The sequence below is a fragment of the Cebus imitator genome, unplaced genomic scaffold (genome assembly GCF_001604975.1).
Source record: "Cebus imitator isolate Cc_AM_T3 unplaced genomic scaffold, Cebus_imitator-1.0 Scaffold257, whole genome shotgun sequence".
Lineage (NCBI taxonomy): Eukaryota > Metazoa > Chordata > Mammalia > Primates > Cebidae > Cebus > Cebus imitator.
The window spans coordinates 2,894,945-2,916,425 of NW_016107572.1; the positions used below are offsets into that span (position 1 = coordinate 2,894,945).

General features: G+C 41.7%; 1 protein-coding gene and 1 long non-coding RNA gene across 9 annotated transcripts in view; one reads left to right on the plus strand and one right to left on the minus strand.

Annotated features, from left to right (window-relative positions):
- Positions 1 to 21,481, plus strand: part of NAV1 (neuron navigator 1) — a 279,723-nt gene that overhangs the window by 215,267 nt on the left and 42,975 nt on the right. For all 8 annotated transcript variants that reach the window (XM_017499447.2, XM_017499449.2, XM_017499450.2 and 5 more), the window contains 4 exons: positions 17,700 to 17,838; positions 18,290 to 18,587; positions 19,411 to 20,104; positions 20,636 to 21,082. In XM_017499447.2, the coding sequence (XP_017354936.1) occupies positions 17,700 to 17,838; positions 18,290 to 18,587; positions 19,411 to 20,104; positions 20,636 to 21,082 (1,578 nt within the window). The remainder of the gene's footprint in view (positions 1 to 17,699; positions 17,839 to 18,289; positions 18,588 to 19,410; positions 20,105 to 20,635; positions 21,083 to 21,481) is intronic.
- LOC119467057 lies at positions 14,464 to 17,764 on the minus strand. The gene is made up of 5 exons (XR_005195586.1): positions 17,678 to 17,764; positions 17,423 to 17,496; positions 17,141 to 17,195; positions 15,758 to 15,831; positions 14,464 to 14,639 (listed from the first exon to the last, which is right to left on the minus strand). It is a non-coding gene; the product is annotated as an uncharacterized LOC119467057 (long non-coding RNA).

Genomic DNA, 21,481 nt, shown 5'->3' on the forward strand with positions numbered 1-21,481 from the left:
AAATGGAAGGCCAGGGATTCTGGAGTGAGAAAACGGAATGTGATACAAAGAAGTCAAAAAGCGGGGAGTGGTGTGTTCAAAGGGAATGCCTGACAATTCATCTGGTTTGTGGTGGGAAGCTTCATTCCGAGAAGAGAGAGTAGCTCAGTGGCTGGAGGTGTTTATAGCCAGATCAGCATTTCACACCAACAGTCTGGCCTGGATATTTTAGAGCTGCCAGAAACTGCTCAGAGTTGCACAGATTCCTCAGCCTAGTAGTAGGAATTTGAGGCCTGACTCCTATCCCTGTTACCGCTTGCAGTACTCACTGTGCTCACAGTGGGATCTGAGATCTGAGGATGAATGGCAACTTCTTAGTTTGATAAAGTAGACTTTTATCTGTTGCCTTATTCCATCCCGCTTTAAGGCATTGCCTGCTTCCGGAATGGAGGATTGTCAGTGAGGCACAAGCAATACTAACACTTCTTCTTTTTCTTTTCTAATCCTTTCCTTTTTTCTGAGTCAAAACTGAATCAGGCCGTGCTCAGTGATTCACACCTGTACTCCCAGCACGTTGGTAAGTCAAGGTAGGAGGATAACTTGAGGGCAGGAGTTCAAGACCAGCCTGGGCAACTTAGACCTTGTCTCTACAAAAAAAAAAAAAAAAAAACTTTTTAAAGTAGCTGGGCATAGTGGCACCCGCATGTAGTCCCACCTACTCAGGAGGCTGAGGTGGGAGGATCCCTTGAGCTCTGGAGCTTGAGGCTGCAGTGAGCCGTGTTCATGCCCTGGTTCCAACCAGTGCTTCTGGAAGAGTAGCACCCACCCAAGGAGACGGCGCCCAGAGGACCTCCTGACATAGCTGCAAGCTCTCGAGTCCTCGGTGCCTTCAAATCTGTGATGTCCTTTGCTCTTGACACATCTCCCATTGTGTAAATGTGGAAACTGAGGACCTGGGAGTTCAACAACTTTCCCAAAGGGATGGGGCTGCAGAGAGGAAGGGATACCCCAGAGCTGGGTCTGCAGGTGTGGGGAGTAGGCTGAATTCCAGCCTAGGTGACAGAGTAAGACCCTGTCTCAAAGAACACAAACAAACAAACAAACAAACAAACCCAAAAAACTGAATCAGTAGTAGAAAAATCTTGTTTTGACTTGAAAACTGAGCAGGTTAGATCAGAAGTAATAAAAGTAGAAATCCAAGAGGTCATTCTCAGCCCAGAGTTGCTTTTTCGGCCAGGACTTGTCAGTTGTGGAATTGTTATGTCTTTTCTTTTTTAGGGGGCCTTTTCTTTGGTCTAGCCTCAGGGCTGGTGACCTTTGGCCTGTCTGGCCAAATCCAGCCCACTGCCTCTTTTTTGTATGGCCTGCAAGGTAAGAGTGGATTTCACATTTTTAAATGATTGAAAGAAACAAAAGAGGAACACATGAAAATTATGTGAAATTTGAATTTTAGTGTCCGTAAATAAAGTTCTGTTGGAACGTAGCTGCATTAGTTTGTTTACATACTATCTATGGCTGCTTCTGCGCTATAGCACAGAATTATAGCTAATTAATTATAGCTACTTAATTTTACAATGGCAAAATTAAGTAGTTGTGACAGAGACTTTATGGCCTACAAAGCCTTATAAATATTTACTGTCTGGCCAACTCCTACTCTGGACGCTTCAGCCAAACCCTTCCTACTTTTCGGAATATTGTCAATTACCTCTTACTTCCTTGTTGGTTTAGAGAAGATGCAGAAATGCAGACACTAGTCTACATTTCTTTTTAATTAGCCGGGAATTTTGGAATTGTGCACTGAACTTCTAAGGAAACATTACAGGAAGAACATGGGTGAGACAGTAGGGAGGAAGTAGGAAGTATCTCATGACATTTTAAATCAAATATCATTTTCATCCCTTTCCAAAAATCTTCAAAATGGGGCATCTATGTGGTTTTACAAAGAGAAAAAAAAAATGTTGGTTCTGAACAGAATCCTACTGACTATTAGAGCTTCTTTCAGGCCCTCTCCAACAAAAATATGGGAACTCAAAATAAGGTCACTCACACCAATTAATACCTTAATTTTGTGACTTTTTAGTTTTCCTCAAGATGTTTTTTTTTTTTTTTTGACCAAGATAAGAATCGAAATTCCTTTCCTTGACGTTCAAACTTTCTAAAGGTTTTGATTAGTGAGTGTTGAATTACCTGTTTATACTTGGGGAGACTGAGGCTAAGACAAGCACACTAACTCGCGTGTCGTGATACCGACTAGTGGAGATAGAAGTACGTCCTCAGTACTCTAGAGCTTGCTCCAGAGGACTGTCTTTAATCCTTTGAAGGTTAGTTCAGTGGTATCCCTGAGAACCTTTTGCTTTTCTTGAGATTCCCAGTTATCTTTCACTCTTTGAAGGATTTCCATTTCCTAACTTGGAAACATCTGAAAAAGAGAGGAAGATGCCTTGTTTTTTCATTCCCACCCTTGTGAAAGAAGTAGAGGAGGGCAAAGGCTTGGGGCAGACAAAAAGGGAAATCTCTGAAACTAGAGAAAACTCAAACAAATTGTGGCCAGCCGAGTCAGCATTCCTCACCCACAGTTGGTCCTAATTAAGGAGACTCCCGTTAAACAGCTCAACTTTCTGCTCCTCTCGCTCTAGCCCTGCCAGCTGACATGGCAAAGCTTTAACCCACGCCTCGGAAACAGTCTCTCATGTCTTTCCTTCTATATTCTCACTTCTCTGTCTCTCCCCTACTACCCTGCAATTACCCTTGCCCACATGAAGATCCTAATAAAATATATCGATACCTCTAGTCCAGTTGCATCCATTTTGTTCCACAAAGTGCTATCCAAGCTGTTTGCAGGGCCGAATACTTGAGTATCATGTCATTACAGGAGCACACATAGAGCCTGATTTCATCATAGAAAGATGGAATTTCTCCGGGATTATTTTGCTGCCAAGTCTAGGCAGCAATGATAATTCCTTCCACTTTGCCTGACTCCTTGATTTTCACAATCCATAGCTTCTACTGTGCCTCGTGGATGGATTTGGATATTTAATTTTGCTGTGATAACCTATGGTATCATGATAAAAAAAATCCGATGGCAGTAAATCTCTGAATTGAAAACTAGCCTGAATCATAGAGGTGGTCAATATCCAATGTAGTTCAATGGGGATATTGACATGTAGATTAAAATAAGCTTATTTTCATAACTTAATGGTTGTGGTAGTCTGCTCAAGCTGACATAACAAAATACCACAGGCCAGGTGGCTTAAACAATAGAAGCTTCTTTTCTGACAGTTCTGAAGCCCAGCAGTGCAAAATCAAGATGCTGTCTGGGTTGGTTTCTGATGAGGCCTGTCTTCTGGCTGTAGACAGCCACCTGCTCACTGTGTCCTCACATAGCTTTAACTCTGTGCACACACAAAAAGAGAGCTCTCTGGTGTCTCCTTCTTATAAGGACACCAGTCCTATCAGATTAGAGCCCCACTCTTATAAGATCATTTAACTTTAATTACCTCCCTAAAGGACCCATCTCCAAATACAGTCATTGGGAGTGAGAGCTGTAACACAGACATTTGGGGGGACACAATCTGTACCATAACAACGGTCTAAGTTTAAGAAACTTTCTTAACCTTAGGGCAAAAATTAAATGCCAGAAATAAGATGGTGATCTTAAAGCAGGGTGTCAGGAGGCAAGATAGTAATTTAAAGAAAATGTTCTGAGTCATAGACACATTTGAGAATCTGAAAGTATGATCAGATACCAGAAGACTGCACACATGCATAGAGTTTTATGTATAACTGCAAGGGTATTAGCTTCTGCAGACCAATTGCTTTCTTTTGCCACTGGCAAGATGGCATCTGTGAAGATCAAGCACAGAAATATATGGCTTTATTTGGACTGAGTGGGATTTTGCCTAGGACTAGACTCATGGCCCTATTGCCACCATTAAAACACTTCGACCTCATCTGAAAGGAGAGTGAACTAAAGTGGGTATGCTGAAGGTGGCTAGAACTTCAGCAAGGAAGTCTTGAGGTGGACTAAATTTGGAACCAAGCAGACAAGTTTTCTTACTTTTCTGTTGTATCACCAATCCTCAGAAATAACAGAAGTCCTCTCTCTATGGGCACATTAGGGTGGCCTTTTATATTTTTGGGGGTGTCATGGCCCTGTATTTATTTGCTTTAACTCCTTTCTAAATGCCATAGAGAACTCTGTCAGTAACTATAACTGAATTACTTAAAAGAAAAAGGCAACAGTGGAAATACTATTATTTCAGCATCGAACAGAATGATGAAGGTACAGTAGGGCATTGGAGTGTAATTTTCTTGGATGGGTTTGATCTTCAGGAAATCTTTTCTTTTCCTTTTCTCTTTTCTTTTTTGAGATGGACACTTGCTCTTTTGCCCAGGCTGGAGTGCAGTGGTGCCATCTCAGCTCAATGCAACCTCCACTTTCTGGGCTCAAGCGATTCTTGTGCCTCAGCCTCCTGACACCCTGCTTTAAGCTGGGACTACACGGCACACACCACCATGCCGGATAATTTTTTGTATTTTAGTAGAGACAGGATTTCACCATGTTGTCCGTGGTGGTCTTGAACTCCTGAGCTCAGGCGATCCACCCACCTTAGCCTCCCAAAGTGCTCGGATTAGAGGTGTGAGCCACCATACCCAGCCCAGGAAATATTTACAAAATTTGTGGTATTCATCTTCATAATCTTCCCAGTTGGATCTGAGTAAGAAGTCATCACCTAGGTGTTGCAATAGATACCCCAAAATGGTAGGGTCCAAAATTGTAATAACTGTTTTTTTCTGATTTTTTAATAATGCCATGTAACCAGTCTGTAGGATTTAAATCTGAATTCGGGCTTTCCTAGCTATGGTCCATTCATTAAATTAGCCTCAGCATTTGAGAGTTGAACAAATTAATCAGATAGTTCTGTGATTGAAACTAGAGTTTAGGAAATGTCTTTTAAAAGTTATTCAAACCATTTGTTTTCTTATAGGACTGGAATTGTATGAGCTTCCTGCCAATATGTCGAGGGGCCAAATAAATTTTCCTAATTGTACATGTCCTCCAATTTCTTATAAGACTCTGGTTACCTTGTTCTTTAGAGTCCCTTCTTCTCGGTGATTTTTACCCTTGATTAAGACTTGGCAAACCCTTAACTTAAAAAAAAATTTACATTGGCTTCTTCTCTGACCCACCCTCTCTTCCTCTAAATCTCTCACTCTGTGCAATTCATCCTGTCCTCCCATTGCCTGGCTTTGTTGGCCAGGTCAAGCTAGTTTGCCGTGATCTATGCCAAACCACAGACATGTAATGAAGCAGACATGGTACTCCCCCTTGCTCTTGGAGTTCTCTAGGGCCACATGGGGATGGGGAACAGGAGAGGTTACTGACTTTAAGAACTTTGGCAGTACTTGAACAGAATGTTGGTTTCTCTAGATGGTCTTGATTCATTTTCAGAACAGCATCACAAAATTGCCCAGTTTCACGCTTACTCTTCTATTATCTTTTTTTAAAAATCAGTTGTCCTCTTTAACCTCTTGAATGGCCTCCGAAGACGATGGCTCATAAGTCAATGTTTGCACCTAAAAATTTTACCACATTTGTTGCCATCAAAGGGATCAACTGAAGTTTAACCGCAAACCATAGTTTTTTCAGGTCATGGATCAAATGTAACTACTGTAGCAGCTAAAGAACTCCAGCTCTTTAAAGCTGACATTTCATTGACCAAAAGTTTCCTGTTTAGGACAGCGCTTTCCAATAGAAATTTAATGCAAGCCACACATGTATTTTTAAATGTTATAGTAGAAACATTTAGAAAAGTAAAACAGGAAAAATTAATAGTAATATGTTTTTTATTTAACCTAATGTATTTAAAATATTATTTTAATATGTAATTAATATAGAAATTATTAAGATAATTAAGATATTTTACATTCTCCTTTTCTACTAAGTCTTTGAAACCTTACTCCACATCTCAATTGAGACTAGCCACATTTCAAATACTCAGTAGCTACGTATGGCTAGTGGCTACCGTATTAACACAGATCTAGGTCACCAACTTCTTAACAAAGGAGTCTACTTGCTGCAGGGACCAGAGATGGAACATCACTTGCTAATTTTCTCACTAGGGATCACATCTCCATGACTACCTGAGTGACCTCTAGAGAAGCATGGACTATGAACTGAGTGGCTCACCTTTAGGAATGGGTCTGAAGAAAGCATAAAAGACCAATGAAGAATGGGATATCTTTGGAACTTTGGGTTGAGGAAAGCCCAAAACATATTCCCTTGTTCAGATGTACCAAACTAGTCTTGGACTGGGACAAGTTGTCACTTCTTTCATTTGACCTGGATTTGGTGACTTGGTCTCTCCCTATTAAGAGTTTAAGTCCAGGCATGGTGGCTCAGGCTTGTAATCTTAGCATTGTGGGGGACCGAGGTGGGCAGATCACTTGACTTAAGGAATCTGGAACCAGCCTGGACAACATGGTGAAACTCTGTCTCTACAAAAAACAAAAATTAGCCAGGTGCCATGGTGGTACCTGTAGTGACAGCTACTTAGAGGGCTGAAGCGGGAGGATCACTTCAACTGGGAGTGGGAGGTCAAGGCTGCAGTAAGCTAAATTGCACCACTGCAGTCCAGCCTGGGTGACAAAGTGAGATCCTGTCTCAAAAAAAAAAAAAGAGTTTAGAGTCCATGGCCACGGTTTTGTAGCAAACAAGTGCTAAAGCATAGACCAAACACAAAAATAAATGTATTTGATGTTGAATCATATGAAAGCGCCCAGGTTTGATCATTTTTTTTACCTATAAGATTGGCAATTTCATATGGTTTAACATGTTACATTTTATCACAGATAGCAAGAATATTCTTAAAGTAATGAGCAAGAAGGAAAGCTATGTCTTAGCTTTAACCTGGTGTTGGTCCAAAAAAGCTATGGAAAACTTCAAGACTAGAGCAAATATTAGGAATGTATTCTGGTCTGTAGTGTATTCTGGTCTGTAGTGTATTCTTTGAGGTCAGCTCAGTCCATTTCTAGCCAATAAGGTTAGCCTCTTCAAGAGGACAGATTAGTTTTGAGTCTCTATGTATTTAATTCTAACTTGGACTGATTCCAGATCCAGCTTTATGTGATGTTTGCCCTGTCTCCTTAAAATATCAAGGGTAATTTGAGTAGCAGGGGCAAATGTCATGAGATATCCCTGGCTGCAGAACCATCTAATGACAGCCTTATCTAAAATGCTTGCATTATGAAAAATGTTCTTTTCATTTTGATCCATAGACACTCTGGCCCTTGGCAAACCTAGAACCGGGCTCATCACATTTGCTGTCCTCCTACTTACCTTGGCTATCAGATTACTCTCAGTCCCTGGGTCTAATTCACGCTTTGTCACTGTTACCTGTTTCATTGCCTAACCGAGGCCACCGTCCATCAACTCCAGCAAGTGAAAGAGTATCAAGAGTTGTGGTTATTGATGCTCTTTTACCCCTCTGACCTGTCTGATGTTTGTATCTTTGTTAGAATACGGTGCATACCTAGTTGATACAGTGATGAGGACTGAAAAGCCTTCCAGCTCTGACTCTGGTTTCTCTTCATGATTGATTTGGGGACTCATTTCCATGAAGTAAGGTACATTTTGTGGCCAAACAGCTTCCTGTTGTCTTGGATCCTGTTTCCAGTTAAGATGATAAACTTAGTTCTTCTCTTTCCTACATGAGAAAGCAGGAAGTCCTAGGTATCCCCTAGGCTTCCAAGTCCATAAACACTGCTGGGAGAAAAAAAAAAAAAAAAAAAAGAAAAAAAAAAAAAAAAAAAAAAAAAAAAAAAACCCTCGGCTCTTAAAACCAGCCTATTGTGCTGCGGATATTTCTCCACTCTCAGAAAAGAAATTAAGGTTCCATGCACACAGTTCTCATGCATTAAGTAGCAAATACAGAAACTTAGTTACTGATTTGCAAGGCATATAAATTCTGGACAGAACAGATTCAGTGTTCAAGTCTGACTTTTAAAAAGAGCCATGCTGTGCTAGAGAAGCAATAAGGATTTTTTCCTATGTAGTCACAAGCTGGTCCACTCTTCCAGTTAGTTAGCCCACACCCTTGGCCCTCTGGCTGCCTGCAGGCTCTCTTGGCTATTGAAGTTCCATGGAATAATAGCTGGGCCTAAAATGTGGGGAGCAGACGGTGTGGGAGAAGTCTGGGAGGGGTAGCCAATCCTAGCCAAGAACTACGTTAGTGTTGGTGCTTTTCCCAGAGGGGAGGAGTGTTCCTTGCCCCATGCATTGCCACGTGTCTGCACAGACACAAACAGAGCAGTGTTCAGTTGAGCTGGCCTCCTCACAGTCCCTCTTTTCATCCTACAGAGGAGATGGGTACACCAGAGTGCTCCTTAGACTGTGGTATCAATGCTAGGAAGTGGAAAAGAAAACAAGAGGAGGAATCAGTTGCCATTCTTAACAGCACTAGATGAAGGGCTTTATTTATTCTAAGAGCACTCAAGAGGCTAAGTTAGCCTAAATTATTCAAGGGAATGGTGTAGTGTCCTATACTATCACTGTCATCCTAACAACAAGGCTAGGCTGGATAAGCAACAAACATAACTTAAAAGTAAAAAAATCAATATCTAAGGATACAAAGCATTCTAGTTGAACTAAATTCCAGAGAGAGATGAGCCGTTCCTAGGAGAGCTGGAATACATGGCTGTTTTCCTCCTAGGGGTACAGCTAAGGGGCAAACCTACCATTGATGAGGATAAGGAGAAAACAGCTGAACTTCATACAGACTTCTGAAGGCCATACGCAGGCTGGCCATAAGGAGCCCTAATTACAGAGCAAATATGTACCCACCTACCTCTAAATTGTTCTCATGAGGCCTTCACTGAGTACACAGTGGCAGGAAGCTGATGGCTAAGGGCAGGACAGAAATCTGAGAAAGATCCCCACCCCACCCAATGTACATACATACACAGGACCTTCACTGACTATACAGCAGCAGTACAGTACAGCAGAACCTGAGAGGCAGGGCAGGAGGTAGAGAAAGGCCTCCAAAGCACAAAGATCCTTCACTGAATGCACAGAAGTGGCTCACCAAGAGTGCAGAGAACTCGACAGCAGCCCAAAGCTGGCAGCTGGGCTGGACGGCATAGAGAGATCTCTGGAGACTCACTATGCTCAGATCATAAGCCCTACTGAAAGGACAGCCCTGATCCTGCCCTCAAAACATTTGGTAAACTGACTTGTAACAGAGCCCAGACCTGGCTCTATGACAGGCTAGACTGACTCAGCTCTCAATCCTAGCAGCCTAACAACAGAAGGGACATGTCCTTTTCTGGATATACCTATTGCCACACTTCTATACACAACATCTGGCATAAAATAAAAAGTTACAAGGCTCAGGAAGAAGCAGAAAAATATGACTGGGGGAAAAATAGTCAATAGAAGCAGATCTACAGATGAGCCATATGTTGAAAGTAACAGACAAGGATTGTAAAATCCTTTTTATAAATATCTTTAAGGATACCAAAGAAAACGTGAATTACATTCTTGTATAGATAAGGAATTTCAGCAGAGAACTGAAAATTCTAAAAAGAGGATGTTAATAAATTCCCCCAACCCCAAAGCAAGGATTAGATTTATAAACAAATTACTAGTTATTGTTGGAGAATATATAAATAGCAGCTCTGAAATAACTTTTTCCTGAAGTTATACATTCTTGTTTTCATATAAGCAATGACTGAGGGCCCACTGGATACAAGATATTATATGAGGGGTACGAAGAAGCATGAGATTTAATCCTAACCTTCAGAGAAATACAATGTAGTGAAAAGATGTGCGGACATAACTATTTCAAGGCAGACCACTCTAATAGAAGTATAGGTATGTCTGTGGAAACATAAAAGAGAATGAGATTTTTCTGGCAAGGAGGATCATGGAAAACCTCATGGAAGACTTAGTATTTGATCTGGAAATGGAAAATGCCTATGTGAAATGTTAATAGATAGGGTTTATGTCCACTGGTGTCAGATCCCTGGGACAATGCCAGGACTCCAGAGTCTTCAGCAGCACACAGATCACTGCCTGGTGATGTCAGGACTGCCTCCTCATTATTTCTAAAAGGAAATTAGGGGAGAGAGCTGGTCACCTAATAGGAATCCCAGGGAAAACAGGAAGTAGGAGTGGGATGGGAGTGGAGAAAAGTGGATAAAGCATTATATTTGTCATTATCCTAACATGGTAAAGTCATATTTCTGGATTTTATTGGAGATGAAAACATTCCTTCCTCTGTATTGCTTTATGTATGTTGTCTCTACCTCTGTCATGCATTTATTTCATTTACACATATTTCTCTATCCTTGGGTTGTAGGCTCATTCTGGATAGCCACTTATTTTGATCACCCATAGCAAGTGACACCATGCCTTACAAATACTAGGATGCCTTATAAATACTTGATGAATGTTTGCTTAATTGGAGTTCAATTTAGCCCTAGGCAGAGTTTACAGGAATTAAACTCAGGTAGTCTGGCTCCAACATCTGTGCTCTTAATCACTATACTGCATTAATGATGGCTTATGAATAATCTTGATAAATGGGGTATAGAATATGTTTTAAAACTATAGAGAGACTGGGTCTCACTATGTTGCGCAGGCTGGTCTCAAACTCCTGACCTTAAGTGATCCTCCCTCCTCAGCCTCCCGAAGTGCTAGGATTACAGGTGTAAGCCACCATGCCCAGCCAGGCTGTAGAATTTTTATTTTATCGTATCAGCAAGAGGGAGCTAATGAAAGTTTTGCTAAGTGCCACACTTTTGGGTGATTAGGCTTCTGATTATATTCAGTGCGTGTTAGAGGGAGGGAGAATCTATACAGAGTGGAGCTGATAAGAAGTCTTTTCACAGTGGCTCAAGTGAGAGGACGTTAGGCTCTGAAGCAGAGCAAAGGCAGGGGAAATTTAAGGAAGAGATAGATTTGAGAGGAGAGTGGTAATACAATCAATGATGTATTACAGTCTTGATGAGGAGGGGGAAGAGAAAGGAGTTGAAGGCATACCTAAGTTTTTGATAGAGCAATGAGGGAGAAAAGGTGATGCTTTTAGTGGAAATTGGGAATGAGAAGTGTAAATTTTGGAGGGTAGAATAGGGGATATGAGGAGAACAGTAAATGGGAAAATAGGTATCCCATGGAGAAAGTTCTTTAATTTACCTTCATAATCTGTTACAGCTCCCTTGAAATCTCTGTTGACAAGGTTCTTCATTTTCATTGTCCTGTTTATATCTGACTCAGTCTCTGATATGCTCATTCAGACTCATTTCCTCTTCTATTCTGGGGGTTGATGAAAATGATAAAGTGCCATTGAACTTATAAGTTCTTACGAGAATTTGCCCCAAATCAAAACTTTGACACCATTTCTCTCATACATCAGTTGCCTGTGAGTGGCTGTTTGGATTTGTAGATTAGATTATAAAGGATATTGAGGTTCTCTGCAATCCTTGTTGCTTTCGTGTCCTCGTGAATTTAGGCCTAGCTTGTTGTTGCCCAACTCTCTTTTCTGTACTTGAGATCTATGTGAAAAACATATAAAGATAAATATGAGGGAGACAGCAAAATCCAGCTTAGAATGAGCAAAGAAATTCTTTCTGCCAAACAACAGATGCAGTAGCCCTCCATAACTGTGAGCCCTGTCCTCTTTATTCTTTTTGGTTACATATTTAAGCTGCCTTCCTTTCTCCCTGCTGTCTTGAGTGACCAGGCAGTTGCTTTGCAGTACTCTGACTCATGAACTGATAAAATTTGCAAACTCTTCTAAAGACATTCTATTCTTACACCTTAACCAGTCATATGTTTCAGGACGGACAGTGTCCATCCAGCCTTTTTTTTTTCTCCCGCAACTCTTGAGTCTTCAAAAAAAAAAAAAAAAAGAAAATCTAGGCTAGATGCAGTGGCTCATGCCCATAATACCAGGACTTTGGGAGGCTGAGGCAAGAGGATCACTTGAGCCCAGGAGTTCGTAGCCAGCTTGGGCAACCTAGGAATACCCTGTCTCAAAAAAAATAAATAAATAAAAAATCATCTAGATGGCTTCTTCTGCCTGTATGTTATTTGACTTTAGAACTCCAAAGCTAATTTCTTCTCACCTCATTCTACTCAAAGGCTACCCACCAGGATATCTTACTCGAATGAGTCACTTAGGGGTATTTTGTTGCTAATAAAATTAATTTAATATATTTCACAACTACCACAAAAGTAAAATAACAATAAAGGTTTTTCTTTTCATAAGTCATAAAACCACAAAAACAAAGAATAGAAGAAGAAAGAGATAATAGTGATGAGATCATGGGAAGGTGGAAATCCTACTGACAAGTATGAACTGATGGATCAGACTTAAAGTTGAATCATGGGCCAGCAGTGGAGGAAGTGGGGCAAGAACTTGGTTTGCACCCCAGAATCCTCAAAAAGCTTCATAATTGGTGGCATCAGCCAGCTTTAATGGGGGAAGGGGTAAGTTTACAAACAAGAGAACTGGTTGAAAATTTATATAACAAATATTTGGACTCTCAGATTCTTTCCTCCATCTGCTCTCAGAAAGGGGGAACCCTTTCCCTTGTTTGTAAGTCTACAAACAAGAGAACTGGTTGAAAATTTAAATAAAAAAAACACTTAGACTCTCAGATTCTCCCCTCTATCTGCTCCCAGAGGGGAAGCTCTTCTCCTCTATTAACAGAAGACTGGTGACTTATTTTCTGGAGAGAGTAAAACAGGTAGTCTCTGGTCTGGTGGACTCCTGACACAAGTGAGTGCGTAGATTTTGAACTAAAGCAGGGGAGAGAGAAATAAATGAAACTTTGCATATTGAATGTTGAAAGCTCTAGGCTCTTCTCTAACTCAGCTCTCAGAATGCTGGTCTTACATATTTCAGACTGCAGTTTGGAAAATTCATCTCTAGAAAATCTGAGCAGCTCTAAGAAAAAACTTAAATGAATCAGTCCAATCTCATCTCCCTGTACCGAAGCCATAGTTGACAAGTCCTACTACATGCACTAATGTTCCCAATGACTTATAATGAGTGTCCCAGTCTTCCATGTTAGCAAACAGTCAAGCATCATCACACATCTCAGAAAGTCTATAACATGAAGTCTCACCAGTACGAACAGAACAAAGCAACTTGGAACAAGAAACTATGCAAGGACATTGGAAACCTGCCCCTCTAAATGAATGAATGAATGTCTCTGAGAGTTGAAAAAGAGATTGCATCCTTGAAAGAAAGAACAATATGCTGTTTCAAAATTTTTTTTAACGAAGCCTTGGAAATTTAGAATATGGTTGACACCTGGGAGGGAAGATCACTGGAAGCCAGGAGTTTGAGACTAGCCTAAACAACATAGTGAGACCCTGTCTCTACAAAAATTTTAAAGTTAGCTGGGCATGGTAGCACATGCCTATAATCCCAGCTACTCAGGAAACTGAAGCAGAAAGATCACTTGAGCCCAAGAGTTTGAGGCTGCAGTGAGCTATGGTTGCATCACCACACTCTAGCCTAGGCAAGAATGCAAGACCCTGTCTTTAAAATATAAATACACATATACATATACACACTACCCATACATACATTTACGTGTATACGTATTTATGTCTATATATTTATATGTGTGTATATCTATCTATATATATGTGTGATAGAAGAAATGAAAAACTTAATAGAAAGGTTGGAAGATAAAATTGAGGCCACTGCTCAAAAAGTGGAGTTTAGCAGCCAGACATAGTGGCTCAAGCCAGTAATCTGAGCACTTTGGGGGCCCAAGGCGGGAGGATCACTTACCAGCCCGGGCAACATAAGGAGACAATACAAAAAAAAAGTAGAGTTTTGTTTTGTTTTGTTTTTAATGATGCAGAAAATAAGACAGAGAAGTAGAAAATCAGCCAAAAAAAAAAATCTATTATCTGAATTACAAACTTCCTTGAAGAGAAAACCAGAAAATGAAGAGAAAATCATCAACAAAATTTTGATAAAATTTCTCAAAACTGAAGGTAATGAGTTTCTATATTCAAAGCATCTGGTGAGGTACCCGACACAATGAGTAAAGAAGGTCTCCCACATCATTAGTGATGTTTCAGTGCATAAGAAGATGCTGAAAGTTCCAGAGGGGAAACAAAGAAACAGGTCACATGCAAGGACAAAGAATCAGAAGGGCAACAATAGAAACAGAAATGGAACAATGCCCTTAGATTCTGAAAGAAGATATTTTTCAGCTTAGAATTCTGTGGCTACCCAAAATATCACATGTGAAGATAGAATAAAGACATTTTATGGGCCGGGTGCAGTGGCTTATGCCTGTAATCCTAGCACTTTGGGAGGCTGAGGTGGGTGGATCACCTGAGGTCAGGAGTTCAAGACCAGCCTGGCCATCATGGTGAAACCCCATCTTTAAAAAAAAAAAAATAAATAAAAATAATTTTAAAAAGACATTTTATAATACGTAAGGTCTTACAAAGTTTGCTTCCAAAGCACCCCTTTTCAGAAACCTAGCAGAAGAAGTACGTCACCTAACCGAGAAGTAAACCAACAAGAGGAAGACTGAGGTTCCAGTTTAAGTCAGGGATAGAGAATCTCCAGGATAATGAAGTCTGGTCCCATAGTGTCAACTATTCAGCATATCCAGAGAGCAAATGGCTAGAAGATATAGCATAGGGATATTTTTGAAGGATGCACAAAAAACTGTTAATAATAGTTACCTTAGGAGTAAAAATGGGAGGGCAAAAAAGGAGCACTTTTCCTTTATATTTTTATAATATTCGAATCCTTGCTATAGCAGGTATTACTTCTTTTGTTTTCTTTTCTTTTGTTTGTAGCAACAGAAGTCTTATTTTGTTGCCCATGCTGGTCTTGAACATCTGGCTACAAGGAGGAATTTTGCACCCAGTCTTTTTTATTTTTTTTTTCCAAACAAAAGATCTTGCTCTGACACTCTAATGGTTTTTTTTCAAACCATTCAAATTTAGCAGTGGGTTTGCTTTTTGTTTTTTAAGAAAGAGGGTGTGGCAGCTCACACCTGTAATCCCAGCACTTTGGGAGGACTAGGCTGGTGGATCACTTGAGGCCAGGAGTTGGAGACCTGCCTGGCCAACATGGTGAAACGCCTTCTCTACTAAAAATACAAAAATTAGCTGGGCGTGGTGTTGCATACCTGTAATCCCAGCTACTCGGGAGGCTGAGGCACAAGAATCACTTGAATCTGGGAAGCAAAGGCTGCAGTGAGCTGAGATCATGCCACTGCCCTCCAGCCTGGGTGACACAGTAAGAATCTGTCTCAAAAAAGGAAGGAAGGAAGGGAGGGAGGGAGGGAGGGAGGGAGGGAGGGAGGGAGGGAGGGAAGGAATGCTAACTATGCAAGCAAGCAAGGAAGGAAGGAAATGCTAACTATGCTGGGAAGTATTTATATCCTCTAGCCAACTTTCCTTGGTAATTCTAGGCTTATACTTCCTCACTACAGGAAAAGAGCTTGGGAGGAAATGTCTTTTAAGCAAGAAAAACCCAAACACTCTCCTAAAAGATAAGCTTCCTCCCCCATTTCAGTATTAAATTTTCCATAAATGTAGGGCAAAGGAAGGTTTCTTTTGGATTCCTGAGCTGCAGCAGTCCTCTTTTTGCCAGAGTCCTTCCATAAGAACTTTCTTTGCCTCACAACCTTGATTACCAATAATTAATCTCAGATGAAAGATTCTGTGTTACAGGCTTCCTCTATCTTTAACTTAGAGAACATGCTGAGAATAATTTGTTTGCTTGCTTACCAGAGATCTTACCTTGATCCAGAAGAGCTGATAGGATCATAAAACCGCATTGATCTTTCCTCAGTATTCTTTCTCTACAAAATGAGGGGGTATGACATCTTAGCCCAGGACAACTGTGAGATTTACTGTATATCAGGAGGGGAAAGGGGGAAGAAGTGGATTGTCATTCAATAACGGCTATGTTTCAAAGTCATAAAATTTAAAGAACTCTGTAGTGTGTTCTAGTCCCCATGCTTTCTTTGCTCTTTCTCAATGTATTTGGATAAATCACTACAGAGCAACACAGCCAAAATGTCCAAACCACCCACTTTCCTATTCCCAGCACATGAATGAGAGGGAGCCAGCTGAGATCTGGGCCAACCACTTAGATGACTTGTACGTCTAATTTTTGTTCCATGATATGAAACTCAAAATAAATCAAAAAGAAAAATATTTTCAGATACCAGCTAATTCACCCAAAAAGGTCTTCAGCCTTTTAGTCCTTGCACACATGCAAAACTGATAAACAAACCTACTCCGAACACAGATAACAAGGATTTAGAAGTTAATTCCTACTGGCACAAACAGATTCTCATATATAGCAGTCTTACTGAACTTCTGTGTTCAGTGTTAGGCTCTAAAACTTGAGTGAAATCTGAAGAACATTTAGGGTCTAAAAGGAATTGAGAAAGACTTGGAAAACAGGGCCTTTGAAGACATGTTATAGGAAACAGAATTTGAGCTTAGAAAACAATGCATGTGATCGAAAAGATAGAATAAGAGAAAATTAATATAAATATTAGAGGAAGCTATTTAGTTTTGATGTTAAGGATAAACTTTCTGACTGAAACTTGTTAAGCCCAAAAATGGACACCCAGGCCAGGCACGGTGGCTCACGCCTAGAATCCCAGCACTTTGGGAGGCCGAGGTGGGCAGATCACTTGAGGTCAGGCGTTCGAGACCAGGCTGGTCAACATGGTGAAACCCTGTCTCTACTTAGAAAAAAATTAGCTGGGTGTGGTGGTGGGCACCTGTAATCCTAGCTACTCGGGAGGCTGAGGCAGGAGAATTGCTTGAACCCGGGAGGCAGAGGTTGCAGTGAGCTGTAATTGTGCCCCTGCACTCCAGCCTGGGCAACAGAGCAAGACTCCGTCTCAAAACAAACAAAAAACAGCCAAAGGAATGTTGTAGAGCTCAAGCTACGAACATGTGGAGGGTGCAGTAAGTTCACTCAGTGCATGAAGTAGTGTTGGATACAGATGTTTACAGGTACAGATGTTTAACAGCAATATTTCCCTAATACCATAAATCTGATATTCCAAGCAATTCGCAGAGAAACGAATCCATTCTGCACAAATTTGGCCCCTCTGCATGGCCACAGCACCTTCAATTTGGTTCACTTACCAGAAGAACAGCATGTTCTGTTTAGAAGCAGGACCTGATCCCAGGATAGGATGAACTGCATAAATGGAGGTGCAGTGAGAAATGATAAAAGTCTAAGAGGTTCTAGAAAAGAGAAATCTCTTTCTAGGCCTCATTACCAGTTATAGACATTTTTAGAAAAGGAGAGGGAAAATAGATGCAGAACACATCTAAAAATGAACAAAGCTATGGTAATTTTAAGAATGGAGGCTGTTTATAGAGAGAGGAAATTGGTTTGTATAATTAGATAGATCCAAAAATTACCTTGTCTTTATAATATACCTTTCTGTTAAGGAGATAGAACATTTTCTCTTGCCAGAGAAAGACAGAGTGTCTTCCTTTTGTAAAAGAACATCACCAAATTACAAGCAGGTTTAAGTCACACTTTGAGTTGCTGGCAGACCCAAGACAAACCCCCAGGTCTTCTCCTTTTGGCTAGCCTGTATACTGGTGCAGAGCCATTCTTGCATCAGTATGAAACATTTATTTTTTTCCTTGGCTTCTGTCTTCACCGCTGACCTTCATCTCTCCTGTCCTGTAGCTGGGATGAAAGCAGCTCCATCAGCAGTGGACTCAGCGATGCCTCAGACAATCTCAGTTCAGAAGAATTCAATGCCAGCTCCTCACTCAACTCCCTCCCAACTACTCCTACTGCTTCTCGCAGGAACTCAACAATAGTGGTACGTGAGTTTGCAAACACCCAAGCCGCTGTCTCAAGATGAACCACAGGGCAAACAGCATTGTCTGTGTATGGGGTTGCACGTACACACCCACTCCATGGGTTCTCATAGGCCTTTGACCAGGTCATTTTAGAGCTGCCCCTGCAAAAAAAAAAAAAAAAAAGTTAAGGCTACTCACCCAAGACATTAGATATTATCATATTGTCTATACTTAGTGCCTACACCAATCTAGAGTAATACCTGTAAGAGCTATTCCAACTGGAGAAGAAAAAGAAACCTAGAGATATATGCCATCTGCTGTCGGGAATCCTAGGTATCTAGGTAGAAACCCTAGGTTGACTTAGTACTCTGGGATGCACAGCGCCAGGTGCTAACTAAATCAATCCCGTCAGGTATCCAGTTCCCCATCTGCATATAAGTATCTCACTCTGCCTTTTTGTCTTTTCTTTAGCTACGCACAGACTCAGAGAAGCGCTCACTGGCAGAAAGTGGGCTCAGCTGGTTTAGTGAATCAGAGGAAAAGGCCCCCAAAAAACTGGAGTACGACAGTGGTAGCCTGAAGATGGAACCTGGGACATCTAAGTGGCGGAGGGAGCGGCCTGAGAGCTGTGATGATTCATCCAAGGGTGGAGAACTGAAAAAGCCCATCAGCCTAGGACACCCTGGTTCCCTGAAGAAGGGCAAGACCCCACCTGTGGCTGTAACTTCCCCCATCACTCACACAGCCCAGAGTGCCCTCAAAGTTGCAGGTGAGCCTGGAATAAAGGAAGGCACGAGGGCAAAGACCTAGTTCTTTGGTTGCTCCTCTTCTTAGTGGCTATTAACCCATAGGATGATAGCAAACATTTGCATAGTGCTTTAACATACACTATCTTGTCTGGTCTAAGGACAGTCCTGTGAATTAGGAAAGATGGGTATTATTATTTCCATTTTACAAATGTGAAGGAAATAGAAACTCAAAGAGGTTAAGTGGCTGGGCCAAAATCACAGATAATATGAGGAACAGGAGGGAGTGTATTTCGTTTAGAGACTAGTTTGACCTCCTTCCAAACGCTTCCAAGTTAGTCAGTCTATGTACTTATCTTCATAAGATATTATTTGACATCCCAGGAAGTTCCTAAGAAAACAAGAAATAAAATGGCTACAGCAAGAGATTATAGTTCCCCCAAAGTTGGCCCCTTGGGTAACTTTTAGACTTAATTGGCGTTTTCCTCTAGTCCCTAATTACCAGGGGATATTGTCAAATTCGATTCCATTTGCTTCCCCTCCTTCTTTTCTCTTCCACAACCAGTTGTTAGGTGGATGTTTGCCTCTGCCATTTTAATCAAAATGGACCATCTTACTCTGGAAGCAAGTAAAAAAAAAATTCGTACCTTCCCCACCCCTCCCAGCCAGAGTCTTTCAGACAAGAAACTTTATCAGCTTATCTTGTACCTGTTTATCCATATTTAGGCCTCTAAAATTCTGTAATACATGGACAATGTTCACTTCTCCCACGGAGGGTAAGAAAAGGATGGGTTTTAAGGATATTGGTCAGTTTCAGCTCTTATCTCATTTCCTGTCCTCTTGCAGGCAAACCCGAGGGCAAAGCTACAGACAAGGGTAAGCTTGCAGTAAAGAATACTGGTCTCCAACGCTCCTCCTCTGATGCTGGTCGGGACCGCCTGAGTGATGCTAAGAAGCCCCCCTCGGGCATTGCTCGCCCCTCCACTTCAGGATCCTTTGGCTACAAGAAGCCTCCTCCTGCCACAGGCACAGCCACTGTCATGCAAACTGGTGGTTCAGCCACTCTCAGCAAGATCCAGAAGTCCTCAGGCATCCCTGTCAAGCCAGTAAATGGGCGCAAGACTAGCTTAGATGTGTCCAACAGCGCAGAGCCAGGATTCCTGGCTCCCGGAGCCCGTTCCAACATCCAGTACCGCAGCCTGCCCCGGCCAGCCAAGTCCAGTTCTATGAGTGTCACCGGTGGGCGGGGGGGACCTCGCCCTGTGAGCAGCAGCATTGACCCCAGTCTCCTCAGCACGAAGCAGGGAGGCCTTACGCCTTCCAGACTGAAGGAGCCTACTAAAGTAGCCAGTGGGCGGACCACTCCAGCCCCTGTCAATCAGACAGATCGGGAAAAGGAGAAGGCCAAAGCCAAGGCCGTGGCCTTGGACTCAGACAGCATCTCCTTGAAGAGTATTGGCTCCCCAGAAAGTACTCCCAAGAACCAACCAAGCCACCCCACAGCCACCAAGCTGGCAGAGCTGCCACCAACCCCTCTCAGGTACCCAGTGTGGGCAGCCTCCTCCTCGTCTGTTTGCTTTGTCATTTTTTTGCATAACTCTGCCCTCCTTAGACTAGGTGAGACATGGCCTATCCACTATTGTCTCTAGGCCTTTGCATCTCCCTCGTATGCCAAGGTTCTAAAAGAATCTCGTTTCTGAAAGTTCTGAAAGACTGAATCCCTCTTTCAAAACTCTATTCAAAACTTACCTCATTTGTACTATTCTTTGATCAATCCTCAACCTGTCTTCAGCACTTGTGTGGGTGATTTTACTGTTTATTTGTACATATATACCTATTTGCATAAATTCACTTGTATCCCCCATGTGCATATGCTGTCCCTGTTATCTAAGCTGAAGGTGCCCTAAGTTGGGTATCAGATTTCCTTCATTGTATTTCACAACAGCATTAGGATAAGCCTCTGTGCTTAGCAAATAGGCAGAAAACAAGACTGGATAAGATTTCTTTAAGCTCCTATCTGCCTCGCTCTGTAATTCTGTTATTCTAAATATTCCATTTGATCTTCTCTCAGGGCCACAGCGAAGAGCTTTGTCAAACCACCCTCACTAGCCAATCTAGACAAGGTCAACTCCAACAGTCTGGATCTACCATCATCCAGTGACACCACCCATGCTTCAAAGGTCCCAGATCTGCATGCTACAAGCTCAGCATCCGGGGGCCCTCTCCCTTCTTGCTTCACCCCCAGTCCGGCACCCATCCTCAATATTAACTCAGCCAGCTTCTCCCAGGGCCTGGAGCTAATGAGTGGTTTCAGTGTGCCAAAAGAGACCCGCATGTACCCCAAACTCTCAGGCCTGCACAGGAGCATGGAGTCCCTCCAAATGCCAATGAGCCTGCCCAGTGCCTTCCCCAGCAGTACTCCCATCCCCACCCCACCTGCTCCCCCTGCTGCTCCCCCAGAGGAAGAGACGGAAGAGCTGACTTGGAGTGGAAGCCCCAGAGTTGGGCAATTGGACAGGTAGGTAGATAAGACAGCAGAACCTCGGCCTGTGGCTGTGTCTTGGGCATGTTTTGCCATTAGCAATACTATCCTATACTTTATTATCATGTTGTGACTTTTGCAATTTTTCACATACATTAAGTAATTTAATTTGCTTCACAAGAACCCCATGAGATAGGTAAGATATGTTTTTGTTTTAAAAGTATTATTCTTTTATTACAAATGGAGAAACCAGTGCACAAAGAAGTTAAATGACTTATCCAAGATCTCATAATTAGGTTAACCTGTCATCCAGAGCTTTTGCTTCCTAGTCCAAAATCTTTTTTTTTTTTTTTTTTTTTTTTTTTTTTTTTTTTTTTTTTTTTTGAGATGGAGTCTTCTTCTCTAGCCCAGGCTGGAGTGCAGTGGCATGAACTC